Source organism: Cynocephalus volans, chromosome 9 (assembly GCF_027409185.1).
Source record: "Cynocephalus volans isolate mCynVol1 chromosome 9, mCynVol1.pri, whole genome shotgun sequence".
NCBI lineage: Eukaryota > Metazoa > Chordata > Mammalia > Dermoptera > Cynocephalidae > Cynocephalus > Cynocephalus volans.
The window spans coordinates 22,073,710-22,101,277 of record NC_084468.1 but is presented as its reverse complement, the minus strand read 5'-3'; the positions used below and the strand labels follow the sequence as shown (position 1 = coordinate 22,101,277).

General features: G+C 39.1%; 1 protein-coding gene across 3 annotated transcripts in view; it reads right to left on the bottom strand.

Moving 5' to 3' along the window:
- Positions 1 to 9,835: 9,835 nt before the first annotated feature.
- ANAPC4 (anaphase promoting complex subunit 4) overlaps positions 9,836 to 27,568 on the bottom strand; it is a 42,190-nt gene continuing 24,457 nt past the window's right edge. For 2 of the 3 annotated variants that reach the window (XM_063108028.1, XM_063108027.1), the window contains 15 exons: positions 27,190 to 27,290; positions 27,059 to 27,110; positions 24,606 to 24,661; positions 22,276 to 22,325; positions 21,152 to 21,208; positions 18,986 to 19,042; positions 16,976 to 17,069; positions 14,945 to 15,042; positions 14,091 to 14,152; positions 13,972 to 14,010; positions 13,772 to 13,873; positions 12,952 to 13,026; positions 11,397 to 11,570; positions 10,564 to 10,687; positions 9,836 to 10,167 (listed from right to left, as the gene is read on the bottom strand). In XM_063108028.1, the coding sequence (XP_062964098.1) occupies positions 9,940 to 10,167; positions 10,564 to 10,687; positions 11,397 to 11,570; positions 12,952 to 13,026; positions 13,772 to 13,873; positions 13,972 to 14,010; positions 14,091 to 14,152; positions 14,945 to 15,042; positions 16,976 to 17,069; positions 18,986 to 19,042; positions 21,152 to 21,208; positions 22,276 to 22,325; positions 24,606 to 24,661; positions 27,059 to 27,110; positions 27,190 to 27,290 (1,369 nt within the window). In that variant the 3' untranslated portion in view covers positions 9,836 to 9,939. The remainder of the gene's footprint in view (positions 10,168 to 10,563; positions 10,688 to 11,396; positions 11,571 to 12,951; positions 13,027 to 13,771; positions 13,874 to 13,971; positions 14,011 to 14,090; positions 14,153 to 14,944; positions 15,043 to 16,975; positions 17,070 to 18,985; positions 19,043 to 21,151; positions 21,209 to 22,275; positions 22,326 to 24,605; positions 24,662 to 27,058; positions 27,111 to 27,189; positions 27,291 to 27,568) is intronic. The other variant, XM_063108029.1, reaches the window with a different exon arrangement.

Here is a 27,568-nt window from a genome sequence, read left to right as displayed (position 1 = left end):
ATTTCTCTTCCTCTCCCCAAGCTCACCATCTTCCCTGGGAGCTTTTACCCACTGGAAGTCTGTAGACTGACAAAATGCGAAATAGTCTTACCAAACTGGGAGATGGGACAGGGACCACTCATGGCACAACTACAGTGGGAAGCCTCCCTTCTTTCTGCCTGATGAGTGGGCAGCCTCTGGAGAAAAAGCACAGTTCTGTCCCTATGAGACCTTTAACCATACAAGAGATGCCCTACTGAGACAACAGGGATGTAACACAGGCTTTGGGCAGTGCTATCTTGTCAGAGGAAACCACACTAAACTTTGGGCTCAGAAGCCCAGGTTCTGGTCCCAGCTCTTTCACACACCATTCCCAGGACTTCAGGGAAAAAAGGCATAACTCCCTGTCGTGGCCTGTTTCCTCACAGAGCTAGCTGATGGGGACTGTGAGTGAAGGAGCTCTGTGAAGAATGGAATGTCAGCCTTGCCAGCATTCCTGGCAGCCTGTGCAGCACAGACATCCTGGCAGGCACAATGAGGCAGGAAGCTCGGCCATAGGCAAGGCGGTCGCGGGAGGGAGCGTTAGAGCCCAGACCCAGAACCGAGAGACAGCCTGTGTTGTCAGCATGGGTCCTGTGGCCAGACTGCCTGGCTTCACACCACAATCGCACACTACTGCCCATGGAATTCCTGTGGACAAGTTAGTAAACATGTCCGTGACTCAATTTCTTCACCTGTGAAATGATGCTAATCAAAATAGCACTTACTTGTAGGACTGTGGTGAGGTTTCAATAAGTTATCCCTGGGATGTGCTTGGAAGGGAGCCCAGCTCCTACTAAATATTCCATCACTGTTAGTAATTATTGTTATCTGGGATCATACCATCTGTTTTGCATCCTGGCCCTACCACCTACTAGTGTGTGATGTGGGACAAGTCAAACCAAACCTCTCTCCAATTTTTTTCTTTTCCGTAAAATAAGGTTAGCAATTCCTTTGTTGCAGAGTTGTTTGCAGAATTACATGAGATAATGTCCGTAAGAAAAACACCTTGCAGCGTCTCTAGAGCTATTCCTTTTCCATGGCAGACTTTTGCACAAGAGAACTTTAAAAAGCCAAACGCAGACAAGGAGAAAGGGTGGGGGAAGGGAGGCAGGAACAGGTGGAGACCCTTTGATCCCCATGAGCCTCAGGTTTGACCTGGCTCCAAGCACACAGGATTTTCACATGCGAGTTGGCAGATCCAGAGGTTCTCAGATCCCGCCGGGTCTAGACCCTCCTGAGTCTGCTAAGCAGCGAGCTGAAGCCCAGGGCCATCTCCTAGGGACCTGGGAACCAGGGCCAAGCAGAGGCTCTTTCTGCTTCATTCCCCAAACGGTCAGAGCTGCCTGGACTGGGCAGTTCCCCTCAAGGAGAGCTTCTGACAACTCAGGAAAGGCTCAGCAATTGGGACCGCGGTGACCCAGAGCTGAGGAGGCCCTGAAGTGCAGCTTCCCCCTGTGCGAAGGCTCATCCTGCCTCATTCGGTGTCCTGCCCACTCTCCTAAGAAGTCATCGCGGGCTGCCTGCTCTCTCTGTCTCACGTAATTGTTTCTGTGATCAGCAGCACCCTAAAGACAAGCTTAGGCAGGACAGCAACCAGAGCCCTCACAGATAGCTGCTGACTCCAGACTTAAAGTCAAATGAGAATTGACCTCCACCTCCATCACAGCCTTCAATCTTATCTCCCTGAGGTAAGAAATACCATCCTGTGGCTGACATGGAAGAGCAGGCACTGCCTATGCCTGCAGGCTGGCCTTGTCTTTTTATTCTGCTCTTTGTGTTCTGTAGAACTGCGGGTATGGTATGAGCTCCTCCAAGGCACGGCTCTGCCTCAGCCCACCTGGGCTTAGATTCCAGCCTCGCTACTTACTAAGTGACCTTAAGTCAGGCACTGACCCTCCTCTTGGCCTTTCAGAGCCCCGGGGCCCTCAAAGGCACCCACAACTCTTCCTGCTCCTGTCATTCCTGTCACTGCTGCCATTCACTCCTCACCTGGCCTCCCCTCCTCATTCACTGTTGACCTCAGCACCCAATGCACTGTTACCTTCCCTGCCATTACTGCTGTCACCTCTTTGGGGGACTTTAACATCTACACAGGCAAACCACCCAAAACCCTGGCCCTTAGTTCTTAATCAGCTTAGCTCCAGTGATCTTCTCCTTCACACCAAGAGCAGCCAGCGACCACCATAGTTACACTTCATCACCTCTGTAATAGTCACTGCCAATGTCCCGTCTCTGGCCACAGCCTCTCCCTGTCCTTCCATCCCTCTGACCCTAAAACTCCACACTCCTCCCACCTTCAATCCACTGATGCTATCACTATTTACCACCTTTCCCCACTCCCTGGCAACCTCTCCCCGCCACCCCACCAGTTTCTGCCTTATTGTAATAGTTTGACAAAACCTGAACCCAGATTAAATCCAACGTGCCACCTAATCCATCCCCATGCCTGAGCACCTGGAGAAAATACCATTAACTGGACTCACTTTATTTTTTTTTATTTTTTTTATTTTTATTTTTTAAAGATGACCGGTAAGGGGATCTTAACCCTTGACTTGGTGTGGTCAGCACCAAGCTCACCCAGTGAGCGAACCAGCCATCCGTATATGGGATCCGAACCCGGGGCCTTGGTGTTATTAGCACCGCACTCTCCCGAGTGAGCCACGGGCCGGCCCTGGACTCACTTTAAATTTATACCACAAACTCCAGTGGACCATCAGTGCTAACACGTCCTCAGTAAACTCGCTTTCCTATTCTCTCCTAATCGTCTCCACTGAGACCTTAACACACACTCCACACAGAAAATTGTTACACCCACCAGCATCTCTCCACACACTCCCCTTAGGATGGAAGAAATGTCATGCTCCACTCTAAGCCCAGTCCTTCCCCTGGTCACTGGATCTTAGCCCTTTTCTCTTCCTCAAGGATTTCACTCACACCTGTTCCCCCTTGACTCTAGAATGGTCAATTTCTCCTTTATCGGATCACTCCTATTAATGGATGCCTTAATATCATCCATCTTTTTAAAAAAAGTTCCCTGATGCTATGTCCCCCTCTGGCCACCATTCCCTCTCTCTGTCCCCTCACAGCAAAATCCTTCAATAGTTGCTCACGCGTGGTTTCCTCTTCCTCACCTCACGTGCATTCCACACCCCATTCCAGTAGGGCTCCTGCCCCAACACTTGTCCATGTTACCATCGGTGTCATCACTGACACGCAACTTTTCAGAGATAATAGCTAATTCCCTGCTACTCCCTTTTTTCACTTCTTGGCAGCATTTGACATGCCAGACTACTCTAGCCTGATGGGCTTTCTTCCATTAAATGGGTCACCTGGGTTCTCCACCTGACACCCAGGCCACTCAGTCTCCTCTCATGGTGCCTCCTTCTCTAGCAGAGAAAACTGGTCCTACCCTTGTAGGGCTCCAAAACGACGGTCTCAGTCCCTTCACTATTCACATCCTGCTTTTTAAAAATTTTTCAGAAAATTCTGTCTTTGCATTCCAAGAGAACAAGGACCATACCATATATATTTTTTATCTTACATACCTTTTCCTGAAGCAATTTGGCAGGACACAGTAAGGGTGAAAAGGAGAAAGGGAAGTACCATGTTATCAATGTTAGAAAGTTTTGCAGTGTCATGAAAATGTTGACAATCATGAGTGAAGTTTATAGCAGCTGGCCACTCACCCAGTTTGGGCTCCTAGATACCCAGTTTCACCATCGGAACAGTGGAAAAAAATAGAACTTAAAATAATAATAATGTTCACTCTGTAACAGGAATCAGGAATATGGAAATGAAGAAAAACAGTCCCTAAAGTTTTCAGTTTGGTTGGGGAATATGAGAACATGGTAAGTTTGATGGCAGGAGGCATGAACAAACTTGTCTCCTCATTTCAACGTTTAATATGTAACAAGCTGGTAAACAGAAGTGTCATTTATGGTCATGCTGTGGGACAGATTTATCATCTGTACAGCAATAACTACACATTACACTTCGTATCTTGGGGCACTGAGTTCAGTGTGACTGCACATGCCAGAGGAAAGGGGACGTTTATGAACTATAAAAGGCTTATTACCAGCATGACCTATACATACCCAACTTGGCATCTACCCCTTGGCTGAACATAATATTGTTAGGGCTGAAATGTGGCTCTAAGGGATTCATTTCTACATGCTGCAGTGCATAAAGAGAGTGGGGGTACAATTACGCCCACCATCACTTAAACAGATTTATGGAAGTGTGAGCATCTTGCATGTGTAATTAACCACCAATTAGGGTTATTTTTAAAGAAAAAAAACACATCAATTTTCCACAAGTCTGAGGGAGCAGCTTATGACCTTATAACTAAAAAGTTAAAAATATCTAATTTCTAAAAAACAGCTTTCATAGAAAATAACAGTTTTCAATCTTGCCAGTTAGCTCAGTTGGTTAGAGGTCAGCCTAATAACACCAAGGTCAAGGATTTGGATCCCTGTACTGGCCAACCACCAAAAAGAAAAAGATGAAAAGAAAATAACAGTTTTCAACTTTAGTGGGTAAAAGAATGATCAGGTGACCCAGTTAAAAATGCAGCTGTAGGCCCCGGCCCCATCCTCATATTCTGATTGAGTGGGCTTAGGTTGGAACCCATGAATTTGTATTTTTAATCACTGGCCTGGGCAATTCTGACGCAGTAGTGTAAGCTTCATGGGAAATTCTGTTCTAAACTTTCTAGTTTGCTCAGAAACAAGAAAAAATGTGGAAAGTAAACATTAATTACCTACCATATTAGCAATTCATTTCCAAGAACTAACCATTTAACAACTGAGGGCTTCTGAACTGAATATTCCTCATAAGAGATCATTTCTGCACTAATACATACTTCACTCTCACACTGTAAGGTTTTTGTGAATTTGACTTAGTGTAATCCTAAGTACTCTCTCTCTGTGTTCAGTGAGAACTAAAAATATGTTGGACAGTCAAATGTAGATTCTAGTAAATGTAAATAATCTATAGATAATTGTCACAACTTCAAGAGGTGCAAAGGAAACTGATCTGCTCCTGGCAAAATCATGGACCCTGTGATTTCAGTGATAGCATCCTCTAGAAATAAGAATTTAGCACATTTGCTTGCTAGACTTCCCTCAAGAATATGAAAATATTTAGATTAATTCTCATATACATAAATTCCCCTAGTTATGGTGTCATAAAATCAAGCCTATACCATAATAGTTTTCTTCGAATTTATATTCAAATGCTCTGAGTTGAGAAGACAGTTTTAACGTTCTGCTGAGTGTAAAATTTTTAGTTTGGAAAAAGAATGAAGAATACAATGGAAAAAACTACATAGACGGAATCAGAAAGACTATTGTCACAGTTCTACTAAGTTTGGCAAAAAAGAGCTATTTAAACTCCTAAAAAAATCAACACAATTTATCCTGGAAAAGAGCAGCACAGAATACTGTAAATACGAAGTGCTAGTCTTTACCAGGCATCTCGTATGGGCCACCCATGCTCTACAAGCATCCCTTGATCAGTCCTCCAGGCTTGAGCTCCACACGCAGCCAGGAACTGAGGAGCCCCACTGTCCAGGTTCTCCACATCTCTACACTCCACTTGCTGTTCACTAAATTCAAAACCCAAACTCAGCATCTGCAGCTAAACACACTAAAAATAAACAGTCTGTAACGATCAAATCAGTTCTAAATATTAAAAGCAAAATGTCTAATGGTATTTAAAAAATCAGCATATATCTAAAGATACAATGATAAACAGAAAATTACCTCTTATTAAAATTTAAAGAGATTTAGATGTCAAGTTAAACTTTTTCACTTTGATATAATAAAAATTTAATGAAAAAACTATTCTCCTATAATTAGGAATGATTCACATAGTTAGTTTACCTCCTTGTTAAGGGAGAGCTGGTACATACATAGAAGTATACTGATCTCTGGTTGAAGAAAAGAGGAGTCTGGGACTCCTGGTTTCAATTTACGCCTATCCTGGAACCACAGAAAGCAAATGTGTACTTATCAAAAAATCTTTATAAATCCAGTGCTGAAGTCACATGGGACAGATTACTGACTAATAAAGAACTGGGTGCTAGTCATGAAATTTTAATTTATTTTAACAACAAGCTGTCATTATTTGTCCCTAAAATCCATCAAAACTCCTTAAATGTTATATGGTAAATTTGTGCAATGCATTCATTCTAAAATGGTGTTCATTTTGTACATAACTTATAATTTCTCCATAGTGTCATCTCACAGTTCACCTTTCTTGCTCACAAAAGCTAATTCAAGACATTCTGCATTACGCCATGTACAGGCACCAACCATCAATAAACGTTTATGTAAATTATATATTGATCACATGTAAGGCCTATCATCTGCAAGGCGGCAGGCCAACACTGTCAGCCTTCTGAAGATCAGTCCTAAACACACTCATGCACATAACAGTGGCTTCCATTCAGTTTTCCTTTTAAAACCCCTAAGGATCAGACCAATAGGGGTACCCTGAAGTACTCAAAGACACAGGCACTGAAGACCCAAGTGTAACAGCTACCTACCCATTTAAAAAACAAACAAGCGACATAGCAACCCTGTAGTTTGTTACCGAGTTCCCTGGTTATAGTCTAGCTTCCTGCCTAGAGATATTTAAAGCTTTAAAAAGTGATCTTTTCATTTACCAGTGAACTGATATTATAATTCATACATAAAATGGAAACTCTTGGAAAGTCACATGAGAATACTATTGTACTTTAGGAATAAGCATTAGGAAATCAACATTTCCTAATCTGTACTAATGCCAGATTATGTTTAATTGATCCATAATTCTCATGTTCCCAAGGAGTCAATCACACAGCTACTATATGTCCCTGACCAAATCTTAATGGAAAAAGACAAATCTAAACACTGCTGATTCAAAGAATTCAGAGCTCAACAACAGGAACAAAATGAGAAAAGATGCCTGTGTAGGTGTCAAGCAGCGTTTCTGCTATTTACATTATAAAAGACAGGATCCATCTTTCAGCTTACCATTACATTAAATCAGTATAATTTATTTTGAAAACATAGTTTTTAAAGCATTCTGAAGACCTAAAATGAACTAGAAGGAGAAGATGGAAAAATAGGAATAAATATCAAAGTTTTTTAAAATACTAAATGTGGCTGGCCGGTTAGCTCACTTGGTAGAGCATGGTGCTGGTAACACCAAGATCAAGGGTTTGGGTCCCCATATTGGTCAGTGCCAAAAAAAAAAAAAAAAAAAGATATAGATAAAATACTAAATGAATCAAAATTTCCAGTGATGAATGACTATTTAAATGTAATTCTCCCTGATATGGGTTTAAGTCCTGAAACTCACCTTTTGACAGAAAAGATTAAACTGTTTCTTCACGTGCAATTTATGTTTTCTTTAAACACTAGTTCTGCACACAGTATTAAAATCTTCTCAGTAAAGTCTATCATAGTCTGTGGTCAAGATGGCAGAATAGACGGTTCCCAGCATCATTCTCTCCCACAAATCAACGAATTTACAAGTATAAAAATGTAACATCAGCCAAGCTGGGGCCGCTGGAGCTCAGGGGAAGAGGAGGAGAGACCTATGGAAATCATGAAGGCAGGAGAAACCATGAAGAAAGAAAAAACTGCTCTCGGCGTTTTGGGCTGTGGCCGCTTTAATGCTGGAGCACATGGAGCAGGAGCTGGCAGAAGCTGCAGCTGTGCCCTTTAGACGGAGTTACTTGGAGGCGGAAGGGGAGAAGAGGACTTTGGTGGCCCCCAAGACAGCAAGACCACTAATAGGCTTCCCGTGGACCCAAGCAGGAGCAAGGAGACAGAACAGCTGAAAAAGGGAAGCCATTCAGAGGACAGTGAGTCATCGCAAGGGACCGGCGTACGGCTTGTCCCATTGGAAGTGTTTGGAGCATGGGCGGTGGTGGAGACGGGCCCACCGGGAGAACACTGGGGCACAGCCAGGCCAGCCAATCCACCCCCCAATCAGCACAGGAACACTCAGAGGATGTGGAATATACTATAAAGCACATGTACTTCACAGGGCCTGGTTTTCCAAAGCCTTGCAGTTTCAAGTATTGACCTTGCGGAGGACTGGAAATTTCCCTCAGGCTGTAAGTCTCTGTTGCAAGATAAGGATTGTGGCACAGCAGGTTGCTGGCTCAAAGACAGACTAGTTACTGTTATGTAAAGATACTGAGAAATTGCTATAGGAAGGAATGTTTGCTAAGATCAAACTGTTGTTGATAGGACCACTTAATTGCCATACTGGAATGTCATCTGACTTGTTTCACTGAAAGTTACCAGCCTATATTGTTAAACTATAACCCCACCTATGTTTCTTCCTGTAACTTCCTGGTCTGGAAAATAAATACAGGGAGAGAACCCCAATTTGGCGTTAATTTCCCAAGAAAGGGATGGCTCTTGCTTGAGCATCCCAAAGGGAGATTAACCACTTCGGGGCCTCTCATTGCTTGGAAGAGATGGGCTTTGAGTAATCCTTTGCATCTCTGTCACCCAGGGGAAGTGGGGTGACAAATCCGTGGGGGGCAAAGCAATGCAAAGCAACAAGAGGAGATTGGTTGGGAATGCAGAATTGCATGGGGTGTAGTTTGATGAAAAAACTCAGGCCCAGAGTTTCTACACAACCCAGGTGCACCAAGTATCTGGAGAGCCGGAAGTACCTATAAGGTCAACCATTAAACCCTGAGCTGCACAAAAAGTCTTCCCCAGGGAAACAGCAGCAAAGCAGCAATTTACCTCAACCACAGGAAGTTCCCCTGGGTTAGAAGCAAAGGACAAAAATGTAGTTCCAGCCCAGGCACACCACGAATGCCTTGGGGACCACCAGAGGACATGAGACATGGAGCCAGGGGCAGGACCCCCACCCACAACTACACATGCTGTCAGTACCTTGGGGCCCCACCCAGGAACCTGAGGATTGGAGCCAAGGACTGGACCCCACTCCCATATACAGGCATACCACCAATGCCTAGGGGCCTGCCCAGGGACCTGGTGCTAGCAGCCAGGGACCAGACCCCTTTCCCACAACCAGGCACATTGTGCCAGTGCCTCAGGGCCCACTTAGGGATCCAGGATAAGGAGCTGGGGACTGAACCCCCCTCCCACAACCAGGCACACTGTGCCAGCACCTCGGGACCCACTCAGGGACCTGGGGCATGGAACCAGGGATCAGACACTCTCCACAACCAGGCATACTGCCAGCACCACAGAGCAGGCCAAAAACATTTCCTCCATGTGGGTGGCCCACCACAGCCACCACAATAACCATGGTCGCCATGAAGGCAGCTAGATGCCACAACCACCACGCCGATGGTCCACTAGCCACTGGAGTGAGTTGACACAAGGAGAGTCACCAGCAGAGATAAAGAAAGGAGGAGGATGTCTGTCTCCACAGAGCCCATTTCATAGTGATGGAAGAGATATCTGCTCTATGACAGTATCGGGGGACCTGATCACACCTCTCAGCATTGGACAGATCATTTAGGCAGCAAATCGACAAAGTAACCATTATTCTTTCAGAGGGAGAGAAGAAATCCAGGGTGATTGTGGGGGGGGAGAAAGGGGGCTGGGGAGGGATTGGACAAGGGGCATAAAGAATAATTACGATTTCTAACAATATATATGCTAGTACTACTGATTTGATCAACATATCTCAATGTTGAACCCCCAAAATATGTATAATCAATTTTGATTCAATACAAATTTTTAAAAATAAAATAAACTAAAAGAAAAAAGTCTATCATAGTGACTATATCGCTAAGAGAAGATGAAACAGAATATGAAAAAATAAAATTCACTATTTATTTCTTTGTTACACAAAGAAAATTAAAAGTGGTCCAAGATATCTCAGTCCATTTCCTATGTCTTTTCTGCCCTCATAACAAAATAATAGGAAGCTAGATTATGAGTCTAGCTCGGGGTCAAGTTTTTCCACTTTAATGATTATCTCCGGAGCTAATACAGCGGCCCCAGCTTGTTGGTTCTCTGCCTCCGACTCGGACAACACTTCTTCCTTTATTTTTACAGGCTTATTACTGGCCTCCTCCTCTTCATCTGAAGACTCATCGAGCTCCCATTCATCATCTATGTCCATTTCAAATACTCTCACATGACGGAGATTTGAGCTTAACTAAAGAAGAAAAGGCATATCAGCTATTTTAAAATTAATGGCTTAATACATTATATGTAAGGAATTAGAAATCAGAAGCTTGCATCAAAGAACTGATTTTTAGAACAGTTATATTCCCATCAGTTTACGACAAAATCACTAAACTCAGTTTTCATTCTGTATAAAAGAACTTCCACATACAACGGTGCCAAATTTCATGAGATTATTATAATCTAGAATTATTACTAACTACTTAATATGCTTTCTCAGAACAAAAGAACTAAATAGCTAAGGCCACAACATGATCACAAAATGTTTGTACAAAAGGATCTTATATATCATGCATTTGATGAAAGCTCCACAGGAACAACATCACTTTCCACTGTTTCTCTTAGTGAACAATCTGTAAATACTTACCACACAGGACACTTTTCGAAAACCATTCCCAGCAACATACTGTGCTTTCATACTTTCCAGTAATCTCCAGTGCTTCTCAAAATGCATGGTACGTGTGGGGATAGCAGTATATTGTTCATCTAGCCTAAAGAGGGACAAAAACCAACGCAGGAATAAAAAGGCACCTTCTCCTCCTGGTTGACTAGGGGTACTATCAGGGTCAGCTATGGGTTCCACTTCTACCCATATTCTCATCTCCTATATTATTCTAGCAGCCACTGTCTTAAAAAGTTGTGATATTATATTCTATAAAAATACTGCAATTCCAAATAGCCAGGATATCATCTTAGCAAGTTTTTGATTCCCTTTCAAGGAAAGTAAATGGACAAATTTTTAAATTAGAGAAGGGATCTGGTCACTTAAGTCTCAGTCAACCAAAGCCATCTCTTGGCACGGGCCATGTACTCTCCACATGGGTACTGAGGACTCAATTCTGGAAAAAAAATTCTGAAGGCAAATCTAAAATAAATTTAGATTATTAAGCCAAACTAGGGTTAATGCTCTCATTGAAAATATAACTAAAAGAAGTCTCATTTTCCACTCCAAATAATTCCTGGCTTTGTTGCAGCAAGTACTTCTTGATATACTGCTAAAGTGAAGGGGCTGAAGAGATACTAAACCACCATTTTTTACAAATAAAAAATAGGAGTATTTTTGCTTGGTTAACTCTACAGTTATCCCTAGTAACTAGATAACCATTATCTAGTATACATAAAAAACTGGAATCTATGATGTACATTAAAAAACATTTAATTGTTATATCAGAAAGACAATCTTATTAATGATTTAATTACCTTGTAGAGTAAGTCCCAGTGAATTGATATTCTGCAGAATCTTCACTGTTATATACTAAAGACAATGGCAACTGGACCAAGAGTCTATCTCTTCCTTCACGTCCTACAGTGTCTTTAAGAACTACTGTTACAGTTTCATCATCATAAAACTGTGCATCTAAACAACTGTAGGTGCTAGAATTAAAATAAGTTTTGTTATATCAAATATGATCTTGATTTAGAAAATCCTGTGTGCAGCAAGCAGAAAATAAATTTTTTAAATTAAGTGACATTCTGTACAATAACATTTAAAATATATCACTAGTTTGTACTAAAATCAGTTATCTTTGTACTGATTATTTACAAATATAACTAGGCCTTAAAAATTTTTCTTTTCTCACAAAAAAAGAAAAATCTGTGAGGCTGGTTCACAGCTCTAAAAAAACTCTTGACATCAATGGTTAGGCTTTAAGCCTATGGAAATTCCACGAATAACACTTCATATATGAGGGTACTTCAAAAAGTTCATGGAAGTTTAGTATTTGATGGAGTTTGGATGTGTTGTCCTCACCAAAACTCATGTGGAAATTTGATCCCCAATGTGGCAGTGTTGGAAACTGATTGAGTCATGGGGGTGGATCCCTTATGAATGGATTAATGTTCTCCCTGGGGGAGGGGGGAGTTCTCGCTCTATTAGTTCCTGTGAGAGCTTGTTGTTTATAGGACCCTGGCACCTCCTCTCTCTCTCTCTTGCTTCCTCTCACCATGTGATCTGCTTGTACCTGCTGGCTGCTGCCACTTTCCGTCATGAGTAGAAGCAGCCTGAGGCCCATGCCAGATGCAGCTGTCCCAGAATCATAAGCCAAATAAACCTCTTTTCCTTATAAATTACCCAGTCTCAGGTATTTCTGTTATAGCAACACAAAATGGACTAATACAGTATTATCTTTTAATTCTATTTTTCCACGAACTTTTTGAAGTACCCTCTATATGTTGAGTAAACAGTTAAATAGACAAAGTAAAAATAAGATTTTACACATGAAAAAAAGATAAAACAACTCCAAAGACTTAATCATAAAAAAACTTCTTTTATGTAAGGAAAAAAGAGACAGAAAAAGATCAGCTTATGATTAGTGTCAGTTCTTTCTCCTGCAAAGCCTCAGGAATGGCCTAGGTACTGTTACCCTTCCAAATCCTAAGAAAATCCCAGACTGGTGACAATGATATCATCTCACATTTTTTTGGCTTGTGATAAGAATATCAGCTCATTAGGCCATCTGCACCCAGGAACCACATTACTTTCCCGGTAGACAGGGAGTTCAGAGTATTAATTACAGGAAACCATGCTACATAAATTCCTGCAGGGCAGTAAGGTTCTATTCAATTATAAGTCGAATCACTCTCTATGTATAAAATATGTAAAGAATTCTGCCTCCTACGCTGAAAGTGACAAAACCCTTTTACCTATATCATTGCTATAATTGCATATGACCGTATTCCTATAACTGTATTTACTAAACATATACATATATCACATGCATCTATACTCTTCATCCAAACAAGACTCAAGACTTACCTTCTTCTGACTTTTTCAGTTGTGGCATAAGTGAAGCTCCCAAATTTAATAGCAATTAGTCCACTACTTACAGATCTTGAAGAAAGAAGGGGGAAAAAAGAGACTTTGTGGAACAACCTGGATAGCCAATAATCTAAATGCTTGAAAGAACATGATTAGCAGTGTTAGTACATTTACCTAAATACCAAGTCCCAGACCAAAGTATCATTGCTTTCACTCTAGAATACTGATAACTAATTTAAACACCTAGATAGATAAAACAACTTGGTCTAAAATCTTATAGTCACCAAAGTAGCTGGATACATTGAAGACATTTAGAACAACCAAATTATTTCTCTTTGGAATATCTAACCTGAGGCAAAAATCCTTTCCATAAAATATTCACTGATAACAGTTTTGAATTTCTAAAAGTTCATGAGATATAATATTGTCCTAAGTTTTCTACTGTCATATTTTTCCTAACCCTGAAAAAATCCTACAACAATGGCTAATACCAATACAAAACTAAATAATCTAGATCAAGAAAAGGAATCATATAGCTTCCTAACTCAGCATTATTACTAATGAGAATAGTTAAATGACACACCTAAAGTCACAAGGTAGCTTAACTATAATCTAAAATGCTGGGAAGGGAAACTGTATGTTTTATTATTAAAAATAATAAGGGCCGAGCCCGTGGCGCACTCGGGTGAGTGCGGCGCTGGGAGCGCAGTGACGCTCCCGCCGCTGAGTGCCGGTCATGAAAAAGACAAAAAAAAATAAAAAATAAAAATAAAATAAAATCTTATCTCTTCGATTCAAACTTTAGATTAATACTTACTGGGAAATATCAGTATGTCTCCTCAAGATGCACATTTTATAAAGTGAGTCTTCTAAAATAGTAAAAAGAAGATAATGTAGATTTGAAGTTTTATTGTTCCACCTAAGGAAAAGAAATTGACGTCATAACAATATTTAGCTATTGATGCACAGAACAAAAATGTACTGTTCACACAAGACAGGGGAGAAACACATACTTACAGAAAAGGAAATTTGAACAGTCTACGTGTAGAGTTCTCACTAAAACAAAAGGGGGAAAAAAGTGAGAAAAATTTAAATTGGCTGCTGACTTACACCACCCAAAAGGTAAACAGAATTACCTTCTAGCATCTCTATATAATGGAATACAGATTGCTTGATTCATCGATTTTCCAATTACATCCTATATAAAATAAAATTTGGAAATATAATTAGAGCATTTACATGCACACAGGTACTCTACAGAAAGTGACTGACCATCATGTTCAAATGCAGTAAAAAATCATCTGTATCACCAAAACTTGCACACAAGAAACTTTAATGACAGTTTTAAGAGTAAGGAAAAGATAGACTAAAAAAAAAAAAAAGAGAGAGAGACATTCTGAGCCAAAAAAGAACCCTGGAGCTAAGCACAGGCAGGTTAAGGACCATCTCTCTCTAGTCTCCTAACATCACTCATTCATTTATATCCTTCAGCAGTAAACGGCTCTGCAACTAAGACCGCTTGAAATGAGTTTGTTCTGGGAGCAAATTAAATACTAAAGATGCCAACACTTTTAATAATCTCTTATTATTTATTTATTTATTTATTTTGTGACCGGTAAGGGGATCTTAACCCTTGGCTTGGTGTCGCCCGCACCACGCTCAGCCAGTGAAGTGCACCGGCTATTCCTATAAAGGATCCAAACCCGCGGTCTCGGCGCTCCCAGTGCCGCTGTGCTCCCAGTGCCCAACTCTCCCGAGTGAACCACAGGGTCGGCCCATAATCTCTTATTTTTAAGAAAATTTATGTAAGAAACTAACCAGATGAAATATTAGGTTGAACCATCCAACTGCCATTTTTGTTAGTTGAAAGTGATTGAATAGCAGCATTTTCATATAGTTCATCCTAATAACTATGATCATTTTCATAAGTGAGCCACATATTGTAGATATTCTTGGTCCTACACAAAGACATGCATTCTTTCAAACTTACTGCTGGCTTTTGCAAACACTGATCAATAATGTTCTCCATCCGCCGTTTCACAAAATGCAATGATTTTCGAGGATAATAAGGAAACAGCAAAGGACTTTCTGGTTTCAAACAAAAACAAAAACGAAAACAGCTATAACAAACCGATGATTAGGAGAAAATAACCTACTTTTAGAGACAGCCCCCACAGTTTATGTCATGGTGGAATTCTCACTGGCCACTCCATTATATTTTCACACAACCTCATTAAAAATGGCCATAGCCTGCTGCCTTTCATGATCCCCCAATGACAGCCCACTAAAAATTTTTTTTTTAAAAGACACATTTAGTATAATCTTAGTCCTGCCAAAATCCAACAGCATGTTTCTGTTGGCTGTAACAAGAAAGGAATGATTTGGAAACCATAAGCTATATAATGAAATAAAACTCATTCTTCTTTATTCTTTGTCACAATGGAATACAATGGCAGTCCAGTACTGTTTTGGAAGAGTATGATACTAGAAACAAAAACAAGAGATAAGTAACTAGTTTTATATAAATAACCCTGTAGTTTTTAAAAGGCTACTTTATCACTAGAAAGTAATATATAATTTAGTATTTACTGACACCTACTATGCTAGGTTTTCTCATATCTGTTATTTCCATTATTTAGAACAGCCATACATAGTATGCATCATATTCTCTAATTTACAGATAAAGAATAAATGAGGCTTAGCAGGTTTAGGCACTTGCCCATTGTGAAATGACTAAGGATCTAGATCTATGACTCAAACCCAAGCCTGACTCTAAAGCCCACCCTCTTTCACTGTGTTGTGCAGGCCTCCCCTACATAGAGCATCTCATGTCCCCGCTCTGTTGGATAAAATGAATTTTAATCATTTAACATTTTAAGCTCCCAACAGATGACAGATGCTGTGGTATCACTGAAAGACATTTGGTCTTTGAGCCCAGTTCCCGGAACAGAGCTTCTAACACCCTTGGAATTTCCTGAGTGATAAAGGTGATAGGAGGGTCTTTTATTTAATGAGGTGATTCTGGCAGGCTCCTAGATGGCTACGGGTTAGGGGCTGGTCACCAGAAAGACCAACCCTTGAGTAGAAGCTTGTAGCTTTCAGCTTCACCTCCCAACCTCCAGGGAGGGCAGAGGGGCTGGAGGTTGAGTTCAATCACAAACGGTCTAATCAACTATGTCTACACAATGAAACCTCCATAAAAACCCCAAAAGAACAGGGTTTGGAGAGCTTCCTGGTTGGTGAATGCACTGGGTGTTGGGCGGGCATGGAAGCTCTGTGCCTCTTCCTCCCGTGCCCTATCCATCTCTTCTATTTGCTATTCCTGAGTTATATTCTCTATAATACACTGGTAAATATAAGTCAAGTGTTTCCCTAAGTTTTGTGAGCCATTTCAGCAAATTATCCAACCTGAAGGGGATCTCTACCCCAGAAACTGCTAAATTGTGGTCAGTTTATTCTTTAAGAAAGCAAAGAAATTCTTGCTTTAAAAATATTTTCATCTAAAATGGTTTTAGATGAAACATTTTGACATATTTAATGGTTGCTATTATGTGTTGCATGCCTAATAATGGTTATACTTTATGAACATTGTGGGATCCTAGACAATGAAAGGTATTACAAGTACACAAACTACAACCTCAGGAGAATACAGTTAAGCATCATTGTGCTTTTAGGTGTTAAACCAGAATTGGAAAAACAGACTTCTCTCAGTAGTTGGCTCTACAGTTTTCCCTTAATATCCTATTTTTTTAATACGGTGCAAAACAGACAATAAAAAAACACATAAGAATAAGCAACCTTACTACAGCACAGTTAATTTCAGAGTGTTTTCTATCACGGTAATGTCATACTCTGTTATTTTGCTGTTTCTCTAATCAAACTAAATGGACACAAAACATATGTCTAAAGAACTTAGATAAGTATTCAGCAAGCGTTCAGCAAAACTGTTAGGTGATATGCTGAAGACATGGTCTCAAATAAATATAAATATGGACCAAAGTATACTTGGTTCATGAAATACCTTTAAGGTGGCTGCTATTTTGAAGAAAGTCATACCACTGGTTTCCTTCTGTGTTAGGGGGTGACACGAGATCATCATCTTCATCTTTCAAGTACTGGAAATACAGACATAAAAATTTAAACTTAGTAAACCAAAGAATTAGGCTCCAAAAACTGTTTATATTTCCTTATTACTACTCCAAGAGAGGGGACCAAAATTTGCTAAATACCAAGCAACTAAACAAACAGCAACTACTAAAAGATTAGAATGCTGTAGATATAGAGACCATAAACTGAGTTTAAATTTTGTGTTTCATTTTCATGAGCATATTTTAATTTTACATATGTAAGTTTTAAACTAGTTTTATAAGTATTAAACGTCAATATCCTCTATGGGAGTCATTCTCAAAGTATGATCAGCGGATCCCTGGGAGTTCCCAAGATGCTTTCAGGGATTCATAAGATCAATACTAGTTTTATAATAATGCCAAGATGTTACCTGCCCTTTTCACCATGTTGACATTTGCACTGATGGTGAGTAAAACTGCTGGTGCCCTCACCAAGAGTCAAGGTAGTGGCCCCAGATCATACTAGCAGTCATTGTATTCCTTTTTGCCACGTACTCAGTTTCATATATCTTTGCTGATGCCATTAAATTATTTATTTTATTATATCTCAACCCTTGAGTACAAATCTTCAATATTCTGTGTGACAGAACTGGTATACATAAGGCACTTTTGCTGCATAAAGTAAGATAGCTATGTTGAGGGAAAGCACTTATGAAACTGTTTCAGTTGTGAGTAAAGCCAGATACTTTTTTTAAAAAAATGGAATTTCATTTTCACTTGAAAGAATGAATGGTGAAAAAACTATAATTATTCATACTTGGGTATCTGGCAGATATTTTCTCAAAAATAAATGAAGTGAGCTTGCCACTTTGAGGAAAACAATTGACAGTATTTGTTGCCAATAATAAAACTTAAACTTTCAAGCAAAAATTAAAATTTTGGAAAACCTGCATCAGCCACTGTGATAGCTTCGTAGTACTTAAAGACTTTTTTTTATTAGATTGGTGGTTCTATTAATGAAATTTGACTTTTGGTTACTGTATGATGAAAGGTGTCAGCATTTGGAAGACCTGCACAACTAAGTGAACCAGTATTGGGCCGAGCCCGTGGCGCACTTGGTAGAGTGCTGCGCTGGGAGCGCAGCAAGGCTCCCGCCGCGGGTTCGGATCCTATATAAGAATGACTGGTGCACTCACTGGCTGAGTGCCGGTCACGAAAAAAAAAAAAAAAAAAAATAAGTGAACCAGTATTTCCAAAACAACCAATGCATGATGTTACAAACTTATGCATGGATAAAAGATCCATTCAAAGTACAAGGGAGATGAATGGACTTCAATGTAACAAAATACAAAAAGTTCACTGATGCAATTTTAGATTCCATATTGAAACTAACCTTTAAGATACTACCACTTGCCAAGATTTGGTGTAGTATCAAAGAATATTCTCAACTATCTAAAACAGATTGAATGCAGAAGTCGATAGGAGACTCTGTCTTCTATTAAGTTGGACATCAAAGAGATTTACAAGAATATAAAACAAGGCCAGTCTTCACTAAATTATTTTTGTTTTGTAAAATACCATTATTTTTCACTAAAAATATTTATATGAACATGTAATAGTAAGTGTGTTTATTGTTATTTTTAAATGAATTAAAAAGTATTTTTTTATTTTGCTTAATTTCAGTAACTATATCTAATAATTTGTCTCATTGATAGATAACCCACATAAAAAAAAGCTCTTTTTGGGTCCTCAATAATTTTTAAGAATATAAAAGGGTTCTGAGATCAAAAAGTTTAAAAACTGCTGCTCTTCGGATATTTTACTAAAAGAGCAGAGCTACTATATCACTTGGTACTGCATTACTTTTTATAAACTGAACACTAAAGATTAACACTCTAATGTTTTAAAATTAGCTCTTAAAAATCAAAAAAGAGTAATAACTAAATTCAATCCAAAGCCCATACCTGACCAACTCTTTCAACATTAAAGTATTTTCCTTTCCGATTATAAAGGTCCGGGGCCTAGAAAGAATGAACACAGTTTAATTCTTAAGTCAACTCACAAAAAGGAAAAGGAAAAACACATTAAATTTAAACCAAAAACTATTTTAAGAGAGCTGTTTTGGATTATAACCACACACACACAAACAAAAGTTTAATTTACAGACTTTATGTTTAATAAATAAGTACTGCCATTAATTAGTTCAATAGTTTCAAAAAAATAACTGTGGGAGTGAATTCTGCCCCGAGAAGCTCGGCAGGGAGGCAGGGAGTAGCAATTCCTTGTGTTTCCTGCAGCCGGTGAAGCGACTGACAGGCGCTGGACAAGAGGTGAGGGGCGCTGGCCCAGAGGGCCAACCCAGGAGGCTGAGGCTCGGAGGGTGGAGGGGAGGGGAGGTTTGGCCGATGCCTGCATTTCCACCATTAGTCTCTCCTCTGACTTTACACACATGGAGGAAGGAGGAAATCCATTCAGATCTTCTTTGTGCTCTGGGGAAGTAGAAGGAGTCCTGGACTTAGGGTGACCAATTCATCCCAATTTTAAAACTGGAAGTCCAGCATCCTAGGAACCTGCCTTGGGCCTGGCCAAACCTGGACGGTTGGTCACCACTGGACAGGGCTTCAGGCTTGCTGCGTGTTGGGCACAAGGATCTTTTCTGAGTCTTCGGGAGCTCACTCGCTAAGGAGGAGACCTTAGGGTGTAGTGGCCGATAGCATGGACTTAGGACCAGAATAACTGCATGTGAATCTGGGTTGCCACTAACTGGATGTGTGACATTAGGTTCTTTTACCTCTTTGTGCCTGTTTGCTCATGTGTGAAAAGGGAGTAATACAGAATCTAACTCAGAGGACTGCGGTGAGGATTACCTGAGTAAAAATGTGTTAACCATAGGAGCTCAATAAATGTCAGGATTTTTTGCAGCACCTTCCTCTGAGGAGAGAGGGACAGGAATGAGGTGGGGTGTGTATTTACAAGCCTGACTTTCCAGCAAAAAGAGTCCACTTGGGACTTGGTCACATTGTGCCCCAGGTTCTTGGTGTCTGGCACAGTGCCCGACACAGGGTAGTTTGTTAACTGAAGGTATGCTGTTTATTTATTTTTTTGGCAGCTGGCCGGTATAGGGATCTGAGCCCTGGACCTTGGTGCTACAAGGCTGTGCTCTAACCAACTGAGCTAACTGGCCAGCCAAAGGGATGCTGTTTAAAACATACTGGTGATGTAGTGGGTGAGCTGGTGATGGTGGTGGGGGGACTGGAACTAGGAAGCAGAGAAACATGGGTTAACTTCTCTGAGCCTCAGTTTGCTAGTCTGTTAAGTGGAGACAAGTGCACCTAGTTCCTAGGGCTTTTGCAAAGACCAAGGGAGAGGACCTCTCTGTGAATGCACATTACCACCCTTGTCACCCCTATAGTCCAAGGTTTAGGCAGGATGACAAACAGGGTATACTTGTCTGTCCAACTATACCACACCTGTGATTTCTCAGAATTCTATCCTTGGAAGGGGCTTGGGTCTAGTCTAGTTGGCCCAACCACATTTCACAGATGGGAGAACTTGAAGTTTCAAGGGGAGAGTGGCTTGCTCGAGATCCTGGTGCTCACTGGGGCTGCACTGTGGTTGCCAGCCTGGCCCCTCAGGTGCGATGGGGGGTAGTAGGTTTTGTGTGTGTGTGTGTGTGTGTGTGTGTGTGTGTGTGCATGTGCGTGTGTGTGTGCGCATATGCGTGTGTGTGTCTGTGTGTGTGTCTCTGTGTGTCTGTGTGTGTGTGTGTGCGCATGTGCGTGTGTCTCTGTGTGTGTCTGTGTGTGTGTGTGCGCATGTGCGTGTGTGTGTGTCTCTGTGTGTGTGTCTGTGTGTCTCTGTGTGTGTGTGTCTCTGTGTGTGTGTGTCTCTCTGTGTGTGTGTGAATGTTTTAACAATGGTGAATATTGTTTTTGTAAAAAAATAAACAATACAAAAATGTAGAGAGAGGAAGGAAAAAAAAAAAATCACTACCTCCCCCCCCAAAATTTAAAAAGTAATTGCTAAGGGCTTAATTAAGTTGGGTTAAGTTTAATTACTTCTTACCATTACCCGGATATACTGCAATTATTTTGGAAAAAACCTGCATTACAGAAATACCAATTTCTTACCTCATTGAAATGTTCAGTAAGAAATTCAGCAACAAAGGTGATATCTTTTTGAGTCATCTAACAATAAAAGGAACAAAGAGAAGATAAATCAAGATATAAGAAAGCTTCCCAACAAAAAACATATTTTTTATTAATAAATGTGTCTTTTTTACTATCTATTAAAAGACATGGGAAAATAGGCAAAGTTCCTTCAAAGAAACACAGATTATGCAACTGTGAAAACATTAATTTCTGGGCTCTGAGAAGAATGTAATCAAACATCTTAGACCCATTTTCCAATCAGCAAGTCCAACAGTTTACAGAACTCCTTATTGCCAAATGTTATTTGTTTATTATGTTAGGCCTGGTGATAAGACTATGTGTGCAGTGTGTGTCCTTTGGGAAGGGGGACTGTAAGCCCAGATAAGTAACCTCAACCTTAGTTAAGAGCTGCAAGTAAACAGCATTGTTTGCTTCTGCGTTGGCCTCTACTTCTTACAGTGACCTTGTCTTCACCCCACCCCAGTTCTTCAGCCCTCTAAAAATTACACATTAAGGTCTCTCCCAACATTAACATAACTTATTTCCCAAAATAAAATTAACAATGATGTCAGAAAAACAACTACTGTGAAACTTTCCTGGTTTGCAAGCCAGTCATTCATACTGCAAAAGATCTTCTTAGTGTAAGAGCTGTTGAGAGTGGAGGATCCCTTACTCATTCAGTCCACATAGGCCAATTTGAATTATAGATAATTACAGTGAGAAATAAACTGTTGCTTACCAGACATAAACATAGGTACTAATACCGACGGATTTGATTCCCAAAGAAAATAAAAATGCTTTTAAGATTTAAGGAAGTTAAAGTAAGTAATACAAGGATGATACATTATATAAATTATAAATCCTTTTACAAACATGAAAATTATAAGTTTAGAGATAGCCATAATAAAGGTATTCTGTGAGATAAAAAAAAGTATATACAAAACATGTGCATTTCTTTAAAAAAAAAAAAGTCTAAAGGGATGTGTCTAATGTCTCCAGCCTGACACCCTACTAGCTATTAACTATAAGAGTACCAAGACCACCTGGAAAGCTGAGCTCCACCCGGAAAACATCAGCACATTAGGAAATATACTACTACATGCTACCTTATTTAGCTCGGGAAGCACGTGGTCTTCTGTCATTCTCAACATTGCTGGAAATACAAAGTTAAAAAATTATCATTAAAGGAAAACTACAAACAAAATTTTAGTTATAGATACATTTCAAAGACTAAATGTGTTTCACTGGGCTTTAATTTTAAGGAGCTTCTTTTCACCAAGAAAAATATACTTTTCCTCTGAACACTAAATGGTGAAGAACTTAAATTTGGTTTATATTTTCAGGTTCAAAATTGTTGGTCTAACCATTTTAAACTATTCTTTTTCTTTTTCTCCTTCAACTCAATCCATTGCCACTCCAGACAGACAAATCTAACTGCTGTTTTGTGCTAAGCTTATGAGTACAAGTATTCCTCCTAACCTGGTGATATTTCCTCTTAAAATCTCCAAGCAATTCTTCCTTCAAAAGCCTTATAATTCCAGAGAAATTTGTTTATTTCCCTTGACCTCTCTTGCTACACAATGAAATTTGCACTAAGATTTATGTGTGCATACACGCACTTACAAAAATGTGTATTTTTGTATTTTACTCTAGAATCTGTGATTGACCTTTTTTGCCCTTTCACAGGATTGTCTTCATCAGTCTGATTTTTATGTTATGTCCACATACGTCTGGACTAAGTACACTACATGTGCTTCTACAGTGCTTGAATGCACTTTTTAATCATGTTTGGTCAGTAACAAGCATATCAGAAATACTTCTGTAAACACAGTATTTTTAAAACTTTTTAATTACTCCAAACTTCTAAATTATCTGAAAAATGGGCTATAATCTAGTTCCACCCATTTGTTTATTTATCCATACAAAAAAATACTGAGCATACTATGGGTGCTAGGGATACAAATGTATAAAAGTCACCCATCTTCAAGGAGATTACATTTTACACAAAGGAAAACCAAGGTTATACAGTTACTGGTGGCAGAGCCAGGATTACAATTAGGTCTCCAGTTCTTCAATCCAGTGTGTTTTCTACAATGTCCTGCTCATAAGAACTGAACAGTAACTCATTTCTTTTCTAATCTTGATTCTTATTACACGTAGGAATGTAGTAATAGAAACTACTTAAACTACCTCCAATAATTATAAATAAAACCAAACTACTTCTGTCAAACAAAATGATTTCTAAGGTCTCATTCAGTTTTAATATTGTAATTTATTCTAACTAACAACTCAGATTTCATTTTATTTATTTATTTATTTATTTATTTTAAAAGATGACCGGTAAGGGGATCCTAACCCTTGACTTGCTGTTGTCAGCACCACACTCCCCCAAGTGAGCTAACCAGCCATCTGTATATGGGATCCGAACCCGTGGCCTTGGTGTTGTCAGCACCACACTCTCCCGAGTGAGCCACGGGCCGGCCCTAACAACTCAGATTTTAAACACGCTGGCCTGATAAACACTCAGGTTTCCCATTCTGGCTAGAGTTGGTACAGTTTTGAGAAAAATCTAAGAATGTCAAGTATCAACATCTGCAGATCACATTCAGTTTTTAAATAAAAGAAATAGACTGACAAATATAAAGTGTGCTTTTTACAATACTAGAATTGAAGATTTGGACATCTCTTTAAAGGATGTTAGCACATTATAGGTAAATTACCTTCTATTTCACTGTTTAGGATTTTAACAAATATGGGATAAATTCCCTTTACAGCCGTATTTTGTATATGTTGGAGGGAAATGTATGTTGGATTATTTCAAGGATATTGAGAGATCACAAAAACAGAAGTATAAATGGACCTAACCACTCATGGCTACTGAGAACTTTGAATGTGGCCAGTAGGACTAAGGAACTGAATATATATAATTTTATATAATTTCAATCAATTTAAAGAGCCACATGTGGCTAATGGCTACCGTAATGGACAGCATCGATCTAGAGACAAAAGACCAAAGTATAACACAGGAGAGAAGCTTTTCAAGGACAGAGGCTGTCACTTATTTTTTCCTTTCTATTTTTTTAAATCTAGCTCCTAACAGTACCTAACACAAGTAAGGATTCAAAAATGTTATTTTAATCTAAGGAGCCATTACAAGGTTTAAAAAAAAAAAAAAAAAAAAAAAAAGGGTAAACTATCTGTGAGTGATCAGGACAATCGGTTCTACAAGTTAGCTTTAACATCTCTGTGGGGAGGTGGGGCTGAGTAAGCATACAGATGAAATAACGCTGGCATGTGCTGATAACTTGAAGGGGGCTCATTATACTGTACTCTCTACTTTTACAGGTATCTGAAATTTCACTAGAGTAATTGAAACAGTCTAAGGATACTCCCACAATTTTTTAAATAAGAATGCTTCACTCAATTAACTTACCCACATATAGCCAACGAAAAAATGCTTTGAAGTTTTTCATACTGCTATCTATAACTCTGAAAGATAAAAATAAAAGAAATCAGAAATAAGTTTATTGGGGTTCATGTATCATTGTTCAATTGTCATGGAATATAACAATCTTTACTGTTCTATTTTATCCTATCTGGATGACATGTAAGTCTTCAGAACAGCGGATTTTACAAAGCAAACACATACCTAAAAATAAAATCTCAACAAAGCAAATCCTGATTCTTTTCAAAAATAAAGCAAATAATTCAGATTCTAACTGGTTATAATAGCCTTGCCACAACCTGTATAATAGTCTTTACTAGCATTCAGGACAGTATGAAATTATTTTCTGACATTGCAAATAAAAGAAGTCAGGAAAAAACAGTTTTCAGCATTATTTTCAGTTTTAAAAAGTATGCACTGGTCAGTAAGAAGAAAAAACAACAACAGAAAATCATTATTATAAATTTGTACTATGTCACTATCTCTGATGTCAACGGACATTGTTTTGGGAAGTGATTCTGACAATAACTGAGATCTCAAGAACTGAATTTCTGCTTTACACAAATGGACCCAAAAAATTAAGTGTTATAAATGGAAGCCATCTTCATTTTGATGAAACTGTTTCTGAATATTGAGATGCATGTCACTTTTTAAAAATCTCTTTAAGTTCACATCTATAAGATAATTACTCTAAGCAAACAATAGCTGCACTATTCATTCCTAAATTTCAAAGCCCTTTCCAAGCATTAAGATTCATAATATTATTAAAGAGGTAGGTCAGTGTCATTAACCTTTCTGTACAAAGAAAGACACTTGAAATAAAACACTGCATAATCTCTTATGTTACCAGTCAATACAGTTATCCCTCAGTATCCACAGGACTGGTTCTAGGACCCCAATGGACATCAAAATCCATGGATGCTCCAACTTTGCCTTCTCAGTGAGACCTTACTGATCACCTATATAAAATTGCATCCCACACCTGGCAAGCCCTAAGTCCTCCTTCCCTGCTTAGTTTTTCTCCCCACTACTTATCACTGTCTGACCTACTATATATATATATATATATATATTTTTTTTTTTTTTTATTCTTTTATTTTTTTTTTTTTACCTACTATGTTTTTTAAATATCCATTTGTTTATTGTCTGTCTCACCACATTAGAATGTAAGGTCCATAAAGGCAGAGATTTTTATCAGTTTTGTTCACTGCTATATCCTCAGCATCTAGAACTCGTTTAAAACATAGTTAAGTGCTCAATAAATGTCTATTGATCAAATGACAGTGCTGGACAGTTAAAGAAAATTTCTCAGAAAACAAAAAAGAAAAAGATATGAAAAATATGAGAGAAAAAGATAAGAAACAGGGAGGATCAATCCATGAAGTCTAATATTTAACCAAACATATTTCTAGAACAAAAATTTAGCTAAAAAGAGAGTGAAAGAGGAGGAAATTATCAAAATAATAAAACAGGTTCAGGTTAAGATGGTTTTTTCTTATTTGTCAGCACAATGAATGAAAAGCTGCACATCTTAAAATACTGTTATGAAATTTCAAGGATAAAGGCTAAAGCTTTTAGAGATGAGAAAAAAAAAAATACCCTACAAAGGAATAAGAATCAGAAAACCCCAGACCTTCCATCATCAGCAAACAGTCCAGAATACAATGGAGCAGTCAAAGTTCTCTGAGAAATGATTTCCCCCTCAAAATCCTAAACTCAGCCAAAACCATCAGTTAAGGATGAGGACAGGAGAAAAGACCCAAATGGACCCAAAAAGTTCACCTTTCATATCTGCTTTCTGAGTAAGTTATTGGAGGATATTTTCCAGCAAAATGATTAAATAAATCAAGAAACAGAGGCAATCCTGGAGGTCCTGGATCTAACCCACAAAAACAATGGAGAAAATGTCTGGCGCCATACAGGAACCCAATGCGCAGACTCACACGGGGGATGGAAGCTAGGGAAGGCATCTGGGACAGAGGAATTCCAGGGATAGGATACCATCCTAAGAGAGGGAGAGGATGGAAGGATGTGGTAAGGACAGACAATGCAAAAAAACAAGAAAGCTGAACAGAGTCTAGTAAAAGCAAAAAAACACAGAGTAGAATAATTTCTAGAAATTGATAAATAAAAGAAATGTAGTACAGTCATACAATGAGAAATACGGAGGTAACCTATAGAGAAACTAAAAACAGAAGCAGTTACGAAAGTTAAAATGATTCCCTCTGGAGTGTTAAAATTATTCCACACCTGTGGTGTGGATGGTTGGGACAGGAAATTATCACTTTACTTTATAAGATCTCTGTGCTACTGGCTTGTTTTAATCATGTAAAGGCAAAATTGGGATAAAAATTTAAAAACGCATTTTAAGAGAATGACAACATACTAAGCAAAAAGTGAAACATCTCAGGCCAAAGATTCCAGGTATCCTCAATACTTACTGAAGAAGTTCATTAGCCTTGAGTATGAAAGAACCCACAGCAGTGATAGCATCTAAAGGGAATAAATAAGTATCATTTGTCAAATGAGTAAACTATGTTTAATGTATTCTATTGTGAAATTAAATCACTACCTTCAATTCCTGCAGCATCTAGTCCAAGAGGTTCATATTTTTGCTTCCATGAAGCCATTCCTTTTAATTCACTCAAGTGGTATAATAAAGACTCAGAGCCACTATTAAGACAGAGCAGAAATAAATTACTATCATCAAGGAGACTGCTACCTCGCCTGAACATTTATAAATTTTCAGAAATAAAAACTGAAAATAACTTTAATTTTCTTTCTACAAAAAATAATTATTTCTCAAAACTACTTCTAAAAACTGGAGCAGAATCATGTGGTTGTAACGACTGCTGAGATGAATACGTGACTGCAAGATTAAATTTTAGAAGGTGACCAAATCATGTTCCATAGTTGGTCCTGGCACTTTGAAGATAGTCGTATGCCCATCT